At 38.0% G+C, this 12,349-nt stretch overlaps 1 protein-coding gene across 2 annotated transcripts in view; it reads left to right on the top strand.

Annotated features, from left to right (window-relative positions):
* GNG2 (G protein subunit gamma 2) overlaps positions 1–11,806 on the top strand; it is a 125,139-nt gene extending 113,333 nt beyond the window's left edge. For both annotated transcript variants that reach the window (XM_016192106.2, XM_060174967.1), the window contains one exon: positions 8,247–11,806. In XM_016192106.2, coding sequence (XP_016047592.1) covers positions 8,247–8,375 — 129 coding nt within the window. In that variant the 3' untranslated portion in view covers positions 8,376–11,806. The remainder of the gene's footprint in view (positions 1–8,246) is intronic.
* Positions 11,807–12,349: the final 543 nt, after the last annotated feature.

Below are 12,349 nucleotides of genomic sequence, written 5' to 3'. Positions count from 1 at the left end.
AGAGACCTTTATCTAGTTGAGAAATTTAGGTAAAAAAAAAATAATATGTCTGAGAAAGAGCCTGTTAAGAGTCAAGTGACCAGAATGTTGAATTTGAGATCCTAAATTTGAACCCCAGCACGGTATATACCTGAGTGATGCTCTCATTCTTTCCTCTCATTCCCCTCCCTCATCCCCTTTCTTTCTTTCATGTTAAAAAGATAAAGGGGGGGAGTTGGGTGGTAGCACAGCAGGTTTAGCGCAGGTGGCGCAAAGCACAAGGACCAGTGTAAGGATCCTAGTTTGAGCTCCTGGCTCCCCACCTGCAGGGGAGTCACTTCACAAGCGGTGAAGCAGGTCTGCAGGTGTCTGTCTTTCTTTCCCCCCCTCTGCCTTCCCTTCTTCTCTCCATTTCTCTCTGTCCTATCCAACAACGATGAGATCAATAATAACTACAATAAAAAAGGAACAAAAGGGAATAAATATTTAAAAAAAGATAAAAAAGAATCAGATGCTCAAATATAAGATATGAACAAGTCTTAGCTATTGATTTTGCTTAGGATTGTGTTTTTACTATACTTTGTTTTATTTTAATAAGATACAGAGAGAAAAAAAAGTACAAAAACGGGGCTGGGTGGTGGCGGCACATGGTTGAGCACACATGTTGGAATGTGCAAGGACCTGGGTTTGAGCCCCTGGTCCCCACCTGCAAGGAGAAGGCTTTGAGAGTGGTGAAACAGGGCAGCAGGTGTCTTTCTGTCTCTCTCCCTCTCTACCATCCACTTCCCTCTCAATTTCTGGCTGTCTAAATCCAATAAATAAATAAATATTTTTTAAAAAAGTACAAAAGGAGAGACCAGAACACTGCTAAGCTCTGGTTTATGGTGGTGTGGGAGATTGAACCTGGGACTTTAGAATCTCAGACATAAAGTCTTTTTGCATAACTCTTAAGCTATCTCCCTCACCTGAAATTGTGTTATGTATGGTATAAAAAGATTTTGAGCATTCCTACCATATTTGTGTATATTTCTTAGCAAATAAGTATAGAATTTACTGTTGTTCAGTCTCTGCTGTTCACAACCTAGCTCCTGTTTAGTGTAATAGTAATACTATGGCTCATATAAGTAAAAGTACACACATATACAAGCAATTGAGATTCAGCTTGAAAGTCTGTCTTTCATTTAGAGGAACTAAGGAACAGTCTATTTCCTTTCATTCTGTCATAATAGCATTTCATAATGATGCATAAAGAATTTTAATTTCAAATTTTGGAAATAGTTCTTTATTTGTGTAGTTTGTAATGTTAATGGATGTGGCATAATGGTAAAACATCATGACTCAAGTTCTTTTTCTTCTTCATGCTTTGCTGTAAGTCATTAAACAACTCATACAGTCTTCCGAGTCTCACTTTTTCATCTATAAGATGAGGTGTTAAAAACAGAAAAAATGAGGAGGAGGTGCAAGTCTGGTAGGAATTGGCCTATAACCCAACAACATAAAATAAATGTAACTCTCTGCCCTCCAAAAAAAAAAAAAGAGGAGGATAATAGTTTCTACTACAGGATTATTGTGGAGATCAGAAAAAAGATCAAAATAAGAAGCTCAACACAACATCTGGAATAAATAAAACAATAAAAATATTTTTAGAACCAATCTAATACCTACTGTTGAGTGAAATTTTAGGCCAGAAATAGTAACAAAAGGCAAAGAAGGTCATTATGTAAAGATAAATCAATTAATAAAGAGAATGTAAGATATAAATATACTAAAATATTCAGATAGGAACACATTATATTTAGCAAATATTAACAAATATGAAGGATAAATTAACTATACATTAATAACTGAGGGCTTCAAGACCTCCTTTTTAACAATGGATAGATCATCAAGACAGAAAATCAATAAGGAAATGTTAGATCTGAACTGTACATTAGGACAAATGACCTTAGTAGATTTTACCAAACAATCCATCCAACTTCAGAATGTTTTTTTTTTTTTTGCCTCCAGGCTTAGTGCTGGGGCTCAGTGCTAGCACTACGAATCCACTGCCCCTGGAGGTTATTTTTCCCATTTTGTTGCCTTTGTTGTGATTATTGTTGTTATAGCTGTTGTTGTTGGATAGAACAGAGAGAAATCAAGAGAGGATGAGAAGACAGAGAGAAAGAGAGAAAGACAGACACCTGCAGACCTACTTCACCACTTGCAGAGTGACCCCCCCCCTACAGGTGGGGAGCTGGGGACTCGAACCGGGATCCTTACCCCATCCTTGTGCTTTGTGCCATGTGTGCTTAACCCACTGCACTACTGCCCTGCCCTCGAGAATGCATTTTTTCCCAAATACATACAGAGCATTCCACAAAGCAAATGTTTGCTGACATCACTGAAAGAATAATTTATCTTTTAATTATTTTCATTTGTTTAAATAAAAGAGAAATATGCAAAGAGAGAGACCATTGCACTTCTTAAGACTTCAGGCATGACAAGTATTTTTTTTTTTTTTACATAACCGTGATATTGTCTCCCTAGCCCAAAAAGAATAATTTCTAATGAAATAGGAAGAAATCAGAAATCATGTTTATAATGCCGACCAGACTTCCCTGGACGGATAACCACACCAGTGTGTCCTGGAGCTCCGCTTCCCCAGAGCCCTTCCCCACTAGGGGAAAGAGAGAGGCAGGCTGGGAGTACGGATCGACCTGTCAACACCCATGTTCAGCTGGGAAGCAATTACAGAAGCCAAACCTTCCACCGTAAGCATCCCACAAGGACCTTGAGTCCATACTCCCAGAGGGTTAAAGAATAAGAAAGCTATCAGGAGGGGACGGGATACAGAGTTCTGGTGGTGGGAATTGTGTGAAGCTGTACCCCTCTTATCCTATGGTTTTGTCAATGTTTCCTTTTTATAAATAAAAAAGAAAAGAAAAGAAATCATGTTTAACAGGAGTTAGACTAAAACATTTACCACTTGTGCAAATGTAAATAAATTTTTTTGGCTGGGTGGTAGCATGCCTGGATGAGTGTACATGTTACAATGTGCAAGGACCTGGGTTCAAGCCACCGGTCCCCACTAGCAGGGGGAAGGCTTTGCAAGCAGTAAAGCAAGGCTATATCTCTTTCCCTCTCTATCTCCTCTTCCCCTCTTGATTTCTGGCTGCCTCTCTCCAAAAAATAAAGATAATTAAAAAAATATTTTTTTACCAGAGCACTGCTCAGCTCTGGCATATAGTAGTACTAGACAGTGAATTTGGGACTTTGAAGCCTAAGGCATGAAAGTCTTTTAGCTGGGAGTACAGATCAACCTGCCAGTGCCTATATTCAGTGGAGAAGCAATTATAGAAGCCAGACCTTCCACCTTCTGCACCCCATAAAGATCTTGTGTCCATACTCCCAGAGGGATAAAGAATAATAAAGCTTTCAAGGGAGGGGATGGGATATGTAACTCTGGTAGTGGAAAATGTGTGGAATTGTACCCACCTAATCCTATGGCCTTGTCACTATTTTTCACTTTATAAATAAATAACAAAAAGAAAGTATTTTTGCATAGCCATTATGTTTCTCCACCAACATGAAAATTTAGCTACCCTCAAACAACAAACCATGGATGAAAGAAACTGAAAGTTAAATTAAAATACACACGCACACGCACACACACACACACACACACACACACACACACACACACTTTAAACGAATATAGGAACATGGCAAAAGTTTGGCAATGCAGCAAAAAAGGTTTTAACACAGGGATTTATTGCAGCAATCCCTATATTAAGAACAGATTTTTAAAGCCCTAACTTTATATCTCAGCTTCCATTCTGTTTTATATAATCAGTAAAGGAATATATATATATATCACATTTTTTAAATATTAAGAAATTCTAGATGGTTGCATAGATAAGAACATCTAGAACATAAATATAAAATTCTTGCTCAGATATGAGAAAGTACATCATTCTTCCACTTGCAAGAATATAGAAGGCATTATTTGAAGGCATTATTCTTTCTTTTTATTAGTGATTTTATAATGATGGAGCAAAAGGTAGAAGGTCTGGCTTCTGTAATTGCTTATCCACTGGACATGGACACTGACAGGTTGATCCATAACCCCATACTGTTTCTATCTCTCCCTAGTAGAGTAGGGCCCTGGGAAGGTGGGGTTCCAGGACACATCGGTGAAGTCATCTGCCTGGGGAAGTCAGTTGGCATCATGGTAGCATCTGCAAGTTGGTGGCTGAAAAGCATTAAGATGTAAAGCAGCACAATTTGTTTAATAATCAGGAGCCTAGAGGTAGAAGTATAGCAGATGAGATTTGGGATCTTCATGTTTGAAGAAGCTAGGAGGTCTATTTTAGGTATATTCCGAGGGACCTGTAACTTAGCTAATTTTTGTCTGGGCCTAACAGCTAACATGCAGGTGGACTAAAAGTATTATCTGGGAAGATGGTTTCAGGGTTGGTAATAGGACCAGAAAGATGATCAGGATAGAGAGAAACTCCCAAATATGGGAAAAGTAACCATTAACTATAAACTTCATCGATCTAACCTAGGCCCATGTCTATTCATATTTAGCACAGGAGCCTGTGTAACCTCTGCATCCCTGTAGGTCTGAGATTACATTCCATTGTCAAAGATAGAAATATTCTAGGCTGCACTCATTTTAGGACCAGTCTTCCTCGAGTAGCAAAGTATATTGACCAGCCTCCTTTCAGAGAGTGAGGCAGTTTCTACCATTGTTCTGCATTGAGGGTAAGGTCCTGTAGAAGCTCACAAGAAGGTTTATGATGTTGTTCTTGATGGAGATGACCAGTGATGGTGGAGAGAGGGATCTGTTAGAGGTCTAGGTTCATCATATCTATGTGGGAATCCAAGGATTCCCTAACTAGGGCCCCAGATGATGCAGTGACCAAAAGGGCCATTATTATAGGGCATCACACTTTCTTATTTCAAATAATATTATGAAGCTATCATAATCAAAACAGTATGTTGTGAGAAAATGTTTCTCTTAACACAGCAGAGAAGGACACATCCAGATGAGGCAGTTGTTGGAGTGGTATATCTACAAGCCAGGCTACAGCAAGGAGTACTGGTGACCACCAGATGCTAGTTAAAAAGCATGAGACAAACTCTCCCTTAGAGGTTCTAGTAGGAACCAATCCTACTAATACCTTGAGTTCCTGTTTCTATTCTCTGACTTTGGGAGTGTATTTCTATTGTTTTAAGTAACCTTTTTGAAATTTCGTTTTATTATTGGATAGAGATGGAGAGAAATTGAGAGGGATGAGGGGAGAGAGGAGAAAGACAGACACCTGTAGCACTGCTTCACCACTCATGAAGATTTCCTCATGCAGGTGGGGTCCAGAAGTTTGAACCTGTGTCCTTGCTTACTGTAATGTATGTATTTAACCAGGTGAGTTGCCACCTGGCCCCCCATTCTCCTAGGTTTTTGATAACCTTTTAAGGCAGATAGAGGGAACTAACACATGTACCAATTCCTCTTTGTATTACACAAGGTAGTCTTTGTTTTGTTGCAATAATTAAAATCCCTCTCCCTTGTTGTTAGACACATACAGCATCAATGATACTTCACATTTTCACCATAAGTCCATCACAAATCAGTCGGCACCCTATGACATGGCATCTCCAGCTGGCAGGCATAAGAGCTTCTACCTATAACATTATTTCTAGTTGGTCTGTGATTATGGGAGTAGAGTCCCCAAATTCAAAGACTTATGGACTTAAAAAAAGAGAGAGAGAGAGAGAAGAAGAAGAAGTCTTATGGACTTAAAAGATGAAATTGATTGTTTCCAATCAATAAACCATAGAATTTAAGGCCTTTAAGTAACGAAGTTCTGATAAACTCAGCCCTGCGGAAAGGAGCAAATCCATGGGTATGATAATGTTATCTGCCTTTTGTTGGAACTTCTGAATCAATTAAATGTGGATCCCCGTTAATTATTTCAATCAGGCAAAGAGGCAGAGCAGAAAGACTACAACAAACTATGTAGTGTCTCTCCTGAAGCTTATACACCAAAGTGCTCAATGTCACTTCTCACCTTCTCATCTCATTGGCAAGGGCAGCCTCATATGGCTGTGTTTACCAATTCTCTTGAAACTGTCATTTTCTCTTGTTCTAGATTTAATCTTGTGTTTTGCTCATCCTGGCCTCAGAACCTATAAATATGATTGTTAATGCTGTCAGTAAGAGGCCACATTGGGTGACTGGCCTGACAATGAAACTGAAAGTGATTAAGGACTAGGAAAAAATAAATTAATGCTGGCTATTACTCACCATTAAGGCATATCCCATTCCACTGAGTCTTGAAGAACAAGGACAAAGAGGTAGAAACTATTATAGGATCTTCTTCATTGGAAGAATAAAACTAACAAAATTTCAAGAAGGAACTATATCACTAAAATGTAGAGAAGCTTCATTTTTATATAGTTTGATTTTTAAAATATTTTATTTATTTATTAATGAGAAAGATCAGAGGAGAGAGAGAATGAAACAGAAATCACTCTGGTACATGTGTGCCAGGGATCAACCTCAGGACCTCACATTTGAGAGTCCAATGCCCTATCCACTGCACCACCTCCCGGACCACAAATATTTATTTATTTATTTATTTATTTATTTATTTATTTATTCCCTTTTGTTGCCCTTATTGTTTTATTGTTGTAGTTATTATTGTTGTTGTCATTGTTGGATAGGACAGAGAGAAATGGAGAGAGGAGGGGAAGACAGAAAGGGGGAGAGAAAGATAGACACCTGCAGACCTGCTTCACTGCTTGTGAAGTGACTCCCCTGCAGGTGGGGAGCTGGGGTTTCGAACCAGGATCCTTACTCTGGTCCTTGCGTTTCACGCCATGTGCACTTAACTTGCTGTGCTACTGCCCTACTCCCAATACAGTATGTTTTGTTGTTGTTGTTGTTCTTATTGGTAACTTAGAGTTTTTTTTAATTATGTAATTTCACAGAAATACATAATCAATGTAGGTTATTGCACCTTCTGCCAAGGATTTGTGGGTCTTTCCTTCACCCAATAACCACCATACTCTTCACAAAGTTCAAGAGACAATTTGATTACCATTATTTTTGCAAATTCATTTGATCTAGTCATTTGTAGTCCACATATGAGCAAAATCATCCAGTCATAGGGAAGCTTCTAATGATCTGAACTGAAGACCAGACACAGAAGGATATCCTTCACAGCTAAAGCAAAAGGTTTATTTATGATATTGAAATAAAAAGGTAGACATGGCCAAGATTTTGAAATTACTGCCAGCTCTGTGTGGTTTAAGCAATTCAAGAGGCATTTATCTTATAATGTGGAAGTGAGTGATGAGTCTGCTGCTGCTGATGTAAAGGGAGCTGAAAAAGAAAAGAAAAAAAAAAGATTCTAGATAAGTTGATTGTGGAGGAAAAGATTTGCCAGAGGAAATCTTCAATATGATGAAACCTCCCAATTCTAGAATGGATATCTCAAAAGACTATTAGCCAAGTTAGTGCCAGGTTTCAAGGGTTTGAAGGATAGCATAACAGTTTTGCTTCGGAGACAATTATTTATATATCCTCTTGATTTTGTTTAAAACAAGGAAACCAAGGGTCAACAAAGTAGCTCACTCAGTAGCATGCTGCTTGGCCATGTGCTTGGCCTGGATTGGAGCCCAGCCCCCACTGCATTGAAGGAAGTTTTGATGCTGCGATCTCTTTCACTTTCTTTCTGACACTGCCTCTCTGTCTCAGAATGTGAAGGAGAAGGAGGGAGAGATAGGGATAGAGATAGAGATAGAGACAGAGATAGAGGAGAGAGAGAGAGTGGCTTTAGAATATTCCTAGTACAAACCCTGAAGCAGAAAGGCACAACTTGAGAATGATGGCAGTGACTATCCTGTGTGGAAACCTCATTATGTGCCAGGCACCAAATGATTTGTGTGAATGATCTTACTTAAGCATTACAGCCAGGACTGGAACAAGGATATGACTGGGGCACAGAGCTTAAGGAGATCTTACAGTGACCAGGTACCTGCCCTATGTAGCCCACTCCAATGTCAGCAATCCCACGAAGTCAATGTCATCAGCGCTTTTCTTTGCAGAGACAGAGGCTTATGAAGGTTAACTGTCTTTTTTCATTTTCATATGGGCTAGAATATATTGGAACAAGGAATTGAACTCAATTCCTTTGGACATCAAAGCCTATACATTGACTGACCACACCTTTGTCAACACCTTATCTAAAGTTGCTATTGTTTTTTTTACTCCTTCCTAGGTATCTAAGGCAGCTGCAGACTTGATGGCATACTGTGAAGCACATGCCAAGGAAGACCCCCTCCTGACCCCTGTTCCGGCTTCAGAGAACCCATTTAGGGAGAAGAAGTTTTTCTGTGCCATCCTTTAAGTCTTCAAGAGGAGCTTGGAGAGCCTCACGGCTCCTGGAACACTGATGTAGAGTTTTTAGCAAAGTGGGCACCTTTCTAGTCCACAACATTTAAGCAGAGGGAGGAGAACCATCCTGGAAACTCCAGGCCATGCATGTTTAAAGAACTGGTCCCCTTTATGAGAATGAAAGCTGATCCACATCCCCAAGTTAAGCAATCTGATACCTGCAGAACTGCCTGGAGGAGGGGAAATCCATAAAGATAAAAATCGATGTCATTTCTTTTCTGCTTTCCCTCCCCAAACTTTGTTTCTGCTTCATATTTAAAAAAATAAAAATAAAACAGACAGTTGTCCTGAGCTAAGATATGTATGACCTTCTTGGAATGAAAACTGCCTTTAGAATACCCTTTGATAAACTGAGTTATCCAGTGTAACTGCAATCTGTATAGTTTAATGGCATTGGTGTTGAGTCTTTGTGCCTTTCTTTTTCTTTTTTTTTTCCTTCCTGCCCCCTGAAGCCTTCCCCACTAGAGTAGTACAGAGATAAGGCTGGACTTTCCTGTAAGACTGGACTCCAAAGGCTGAGCATCCAGAATGTTTAGGGAGAGTTTCCCCATGGTCTATCCTTACAGTGACAGCAGCAATGCCAGTTGTCTGTGTTGTTTAACCACTAGTCCTAATATCTGTACATGATCCCTCTGATTGTGCAAGTAAAAATAAATTATGTGTCGTGACTGGTGCTTTGATATATTTGTGATAATTTGGGGATAATATTGCATGAAAATATCCCTATGTTACATCCATTCAGAAGTTTCATTGTTTTACTTTAAAGTTGGAAAATGGGAGAGAGAGAAAGGAGAATAGAAGCTGGAGAAGAAAAAAAATCCTCAGTGTTTTGAAAATTGAGATTGCTTCAGCACCTTATCCATGCCTAAAATACCTCCTACATAAAATTGGCATAAATTTCTCTTCAGTGTGTTTCCCAGGATTTAGTGCATTCAGGTTGTACACAAGACACGGGGCAGTACAGGTGCCCTAAGCAAGAGAGGTAAAGATTCACTATGACCTGGTAGATGTTTTTATCACAGAGTAGAGCAAACTTCCTCTTTCCCTGAGTCACAGAAATTCTTGATTGTAAGAACACTTTCTATAATCTTCTTTTAAAAAGGAAAAGAAAAAAGCAGACCCTTATTTGTTCTAGTAACAGGAGAAGTTAAGTCCATAGCTCCAGAAAAGACCCCATCTCAAAATCCCAACCATTCACAAGTCAAGGAGTAGAGTGTCTACTGAGCCTCACTTTCAGTAGAGGGATCTGGCTCTTTTTCCTACTGAGATGGTCTTCCTTTGGTCTTTCACCAAAATTTTCAACAGGAACTTCTCTTTCTTCTTGTTCTATACCTTACCTGTTAGAATCCTTATTTGCAACATCATTGCAGCTTCTTCCTAAAAGATGATGTTGGAAGTTGGAAGTGAGTTTTCATCATTGCACCAGCAATGGGAGCACCTGCAGTCATTATCAGTTTTCCCTGTGACTTCCCAGACAAAATTTAAAAACAGCCTCTCCTATGCCTCCTTGCTTGCTTTGAAATCCCCAAAGCCATTATGAATTGCATTCTCTCTCCATTTTCTTCCTCCTGCTGAAAAGAAAAGAGACTGAGAGCATGAAGAAAAAGGAAAAGAAGAGATAAAAAAATATATTTAATGTGCCCAGGCTAGATTTTGAAAGAAATTTGGTAAATATTTACTTTAGCACCTTTTATGACCATGATGACAGAAAAGTAAATAAATGAATATATCCAATTGAAGCCAACTCCTATGGAGGTAAGGGGGCACTGAGATGTTTAGAAATTAACAAATACAACTCTATAACAAAATTTCCTGTTCCAAATTTGGGATTTTGATACAGTCAGTGGGATGCTAGTGAAGATTTAGAGGAGAAAAAATAGCCCTGGTGAAGTATTTCTTAAACTGTAGTATTGTATCATTCATTACCTGAGCTAGTGAAGCTATAGAATCAGTCAAAATCCTATCACATGTTTTCAATGAGAAAAATTGTGAATTGAATCTCTGTTCACATAAAAATAACTATGAGTAAAGCACTGCTCTATGGCAAGTAAGACCTCATAGTGAGATCCCAATGATTTTCATAATTTACATCATTTATTTTTCTCAGAAGGACTCCATATTTCCATGTAAGTCTAGATCATCAGTATAATTAAAATGGAATTAAAACTTTTAGGAAGCACCATGTTAAGTTCCAAAATGCATGCGATCTTGTTTATTAAAGAAAATAGAGAGAAAAACCATATACAGCCCATCTGAAATTAAGTTTAAAAGAATGATTCTAGTATTTTTTTCATAATTATATGTCCTACAGTACTGAATTATAATACTAAAGTCTTGGCATGTATTTTGACTTATTGGTATTTTTATGTGTTATATGGAAGAATTTTTTTTTTTACTACTTAGGCCTCTAAAGAGGCCTTATTCAACAACCATTTTCACCAGCATACTTTTATCTTAAGGGGGTAACTAATAGAAGAACTTAGCTTAATTGCTCATGGTCCTAGTTTCTTTATGTAATATTTCAGATAGTAATGAAAAGCCTATATAGAACCAAACAGTAACTCTTATATTTAAAATGCAAATTCTGTCAAGAAAAAAATCAATTTTGCATCAGCCTGGTTTTTGTTTTTTTTTCAAATTTAAACCAAGCACTATTAAATTTAAATCAGAAATTTCAAATAAATGCCTTGACCTGAAACTAATTTTGCCACTTTCAAATAGATTGCTTACCAAGAAAAAATTTAAAACTATTTCTCCATACACTCATTTACATACATAAGGAAAATCAAACATGATGTCTTTTTTTTTAAATAATTTATTTCTTTATTGGGGAATTAATGCTTTACATTCAACAGTAAATACAATAGTTTGTACATGCATAACATTCCTCAGATTCCCATTTAACAATACAACCCCCACTATTTCATTCATCATTTTTCATGGACCTGTATTCTCTCCACCCACCCACCCACCCCAGAGTCTTTTACTTTGGTGTAATACTCCAATTCCATTTCAGGTTCGACTTGTGTTTTCTTTTCTAATCTTCAAACATGATGTCTTAGGGAATTTTTGTATTAAAAAATATTTGCTTCTAACTGCTCCTAGCAATGATAAATTGTTGCATATATATATATATATATGTATATATATATATATATGTGTGTGTATATATATATATATATATACACATATATATATATATATATTAATGTTTTCCCAAACCAAGACTTGTTCACATTTTTCCTATATAAGATCTATGGAGGGGCGTGTCTGTCAGAATGGGAAATACAGAAATGTTAAGGCAGGAAAACCTGGATGTGATGTGCACATTTTCATCCCATATGGACAATGTATTTGTTTTAATAAATGGAATTTTCAGATTCATTTCAGATACAGTGAGTTTCATTATGAAAGCCTGTGGACCACCTCACCCTTCATTGCTGGATTAATTTGGAAAGGATGATGACGTGAGACAAGCTGGATGGGGAAACAGAGGTTCTTTGATTTTCTTTAGGGCTTTGTTAATAGAAGCGTCCTAAGGAAAGACAAAGAACAGGATCTTCACAAACCTTGTTCCATGAGTCTTTGCATCTGGTAGAAACTGTGGAACAAAGAAAGGTTTTAGGGAAGAACCAAAGTCTCTGGGCACAGGAGCTGTATGTGTGCTCTCAGATGCTGAGGGATTGCCACACTGGGGAGGGGGAGTTTTACAAAAAAAAAAGAAGAATGTAGGAAGTGCTGCTGGTCAGTATGTAAAAGGAATGCTGGAGATGATACTAGTCCACAAGCTTCTTGTAGCTATTCATAGTCAAGAAACCTTCTGTAAATCTTTTCAGTTATGCCAATGAGTAATAGACCCTGTTGGTAAAAGACACACTGAGTATCCCAGGAATGTTTCAAAGATAGTAGTGTCTCTGAACCTCTGAA

This window comes from Erinaceus europaeus, chromosome 16 (assembly GCF_950295315.1).
Source record: "Erinaceus europaeus chromosome 16, mEriEur2.1, whole genome shotgun sequence".
Classification (NCBI taxonomy): Eukaryota; Metazoa; Chordata; class Mammalia; order Eulipotyphla; family Erinaceidae; genus Erinaceus; species Erinaceus europaeus.
This window is presented reverse-complemented; position numbering and strand designations above follow the sequence as displayed.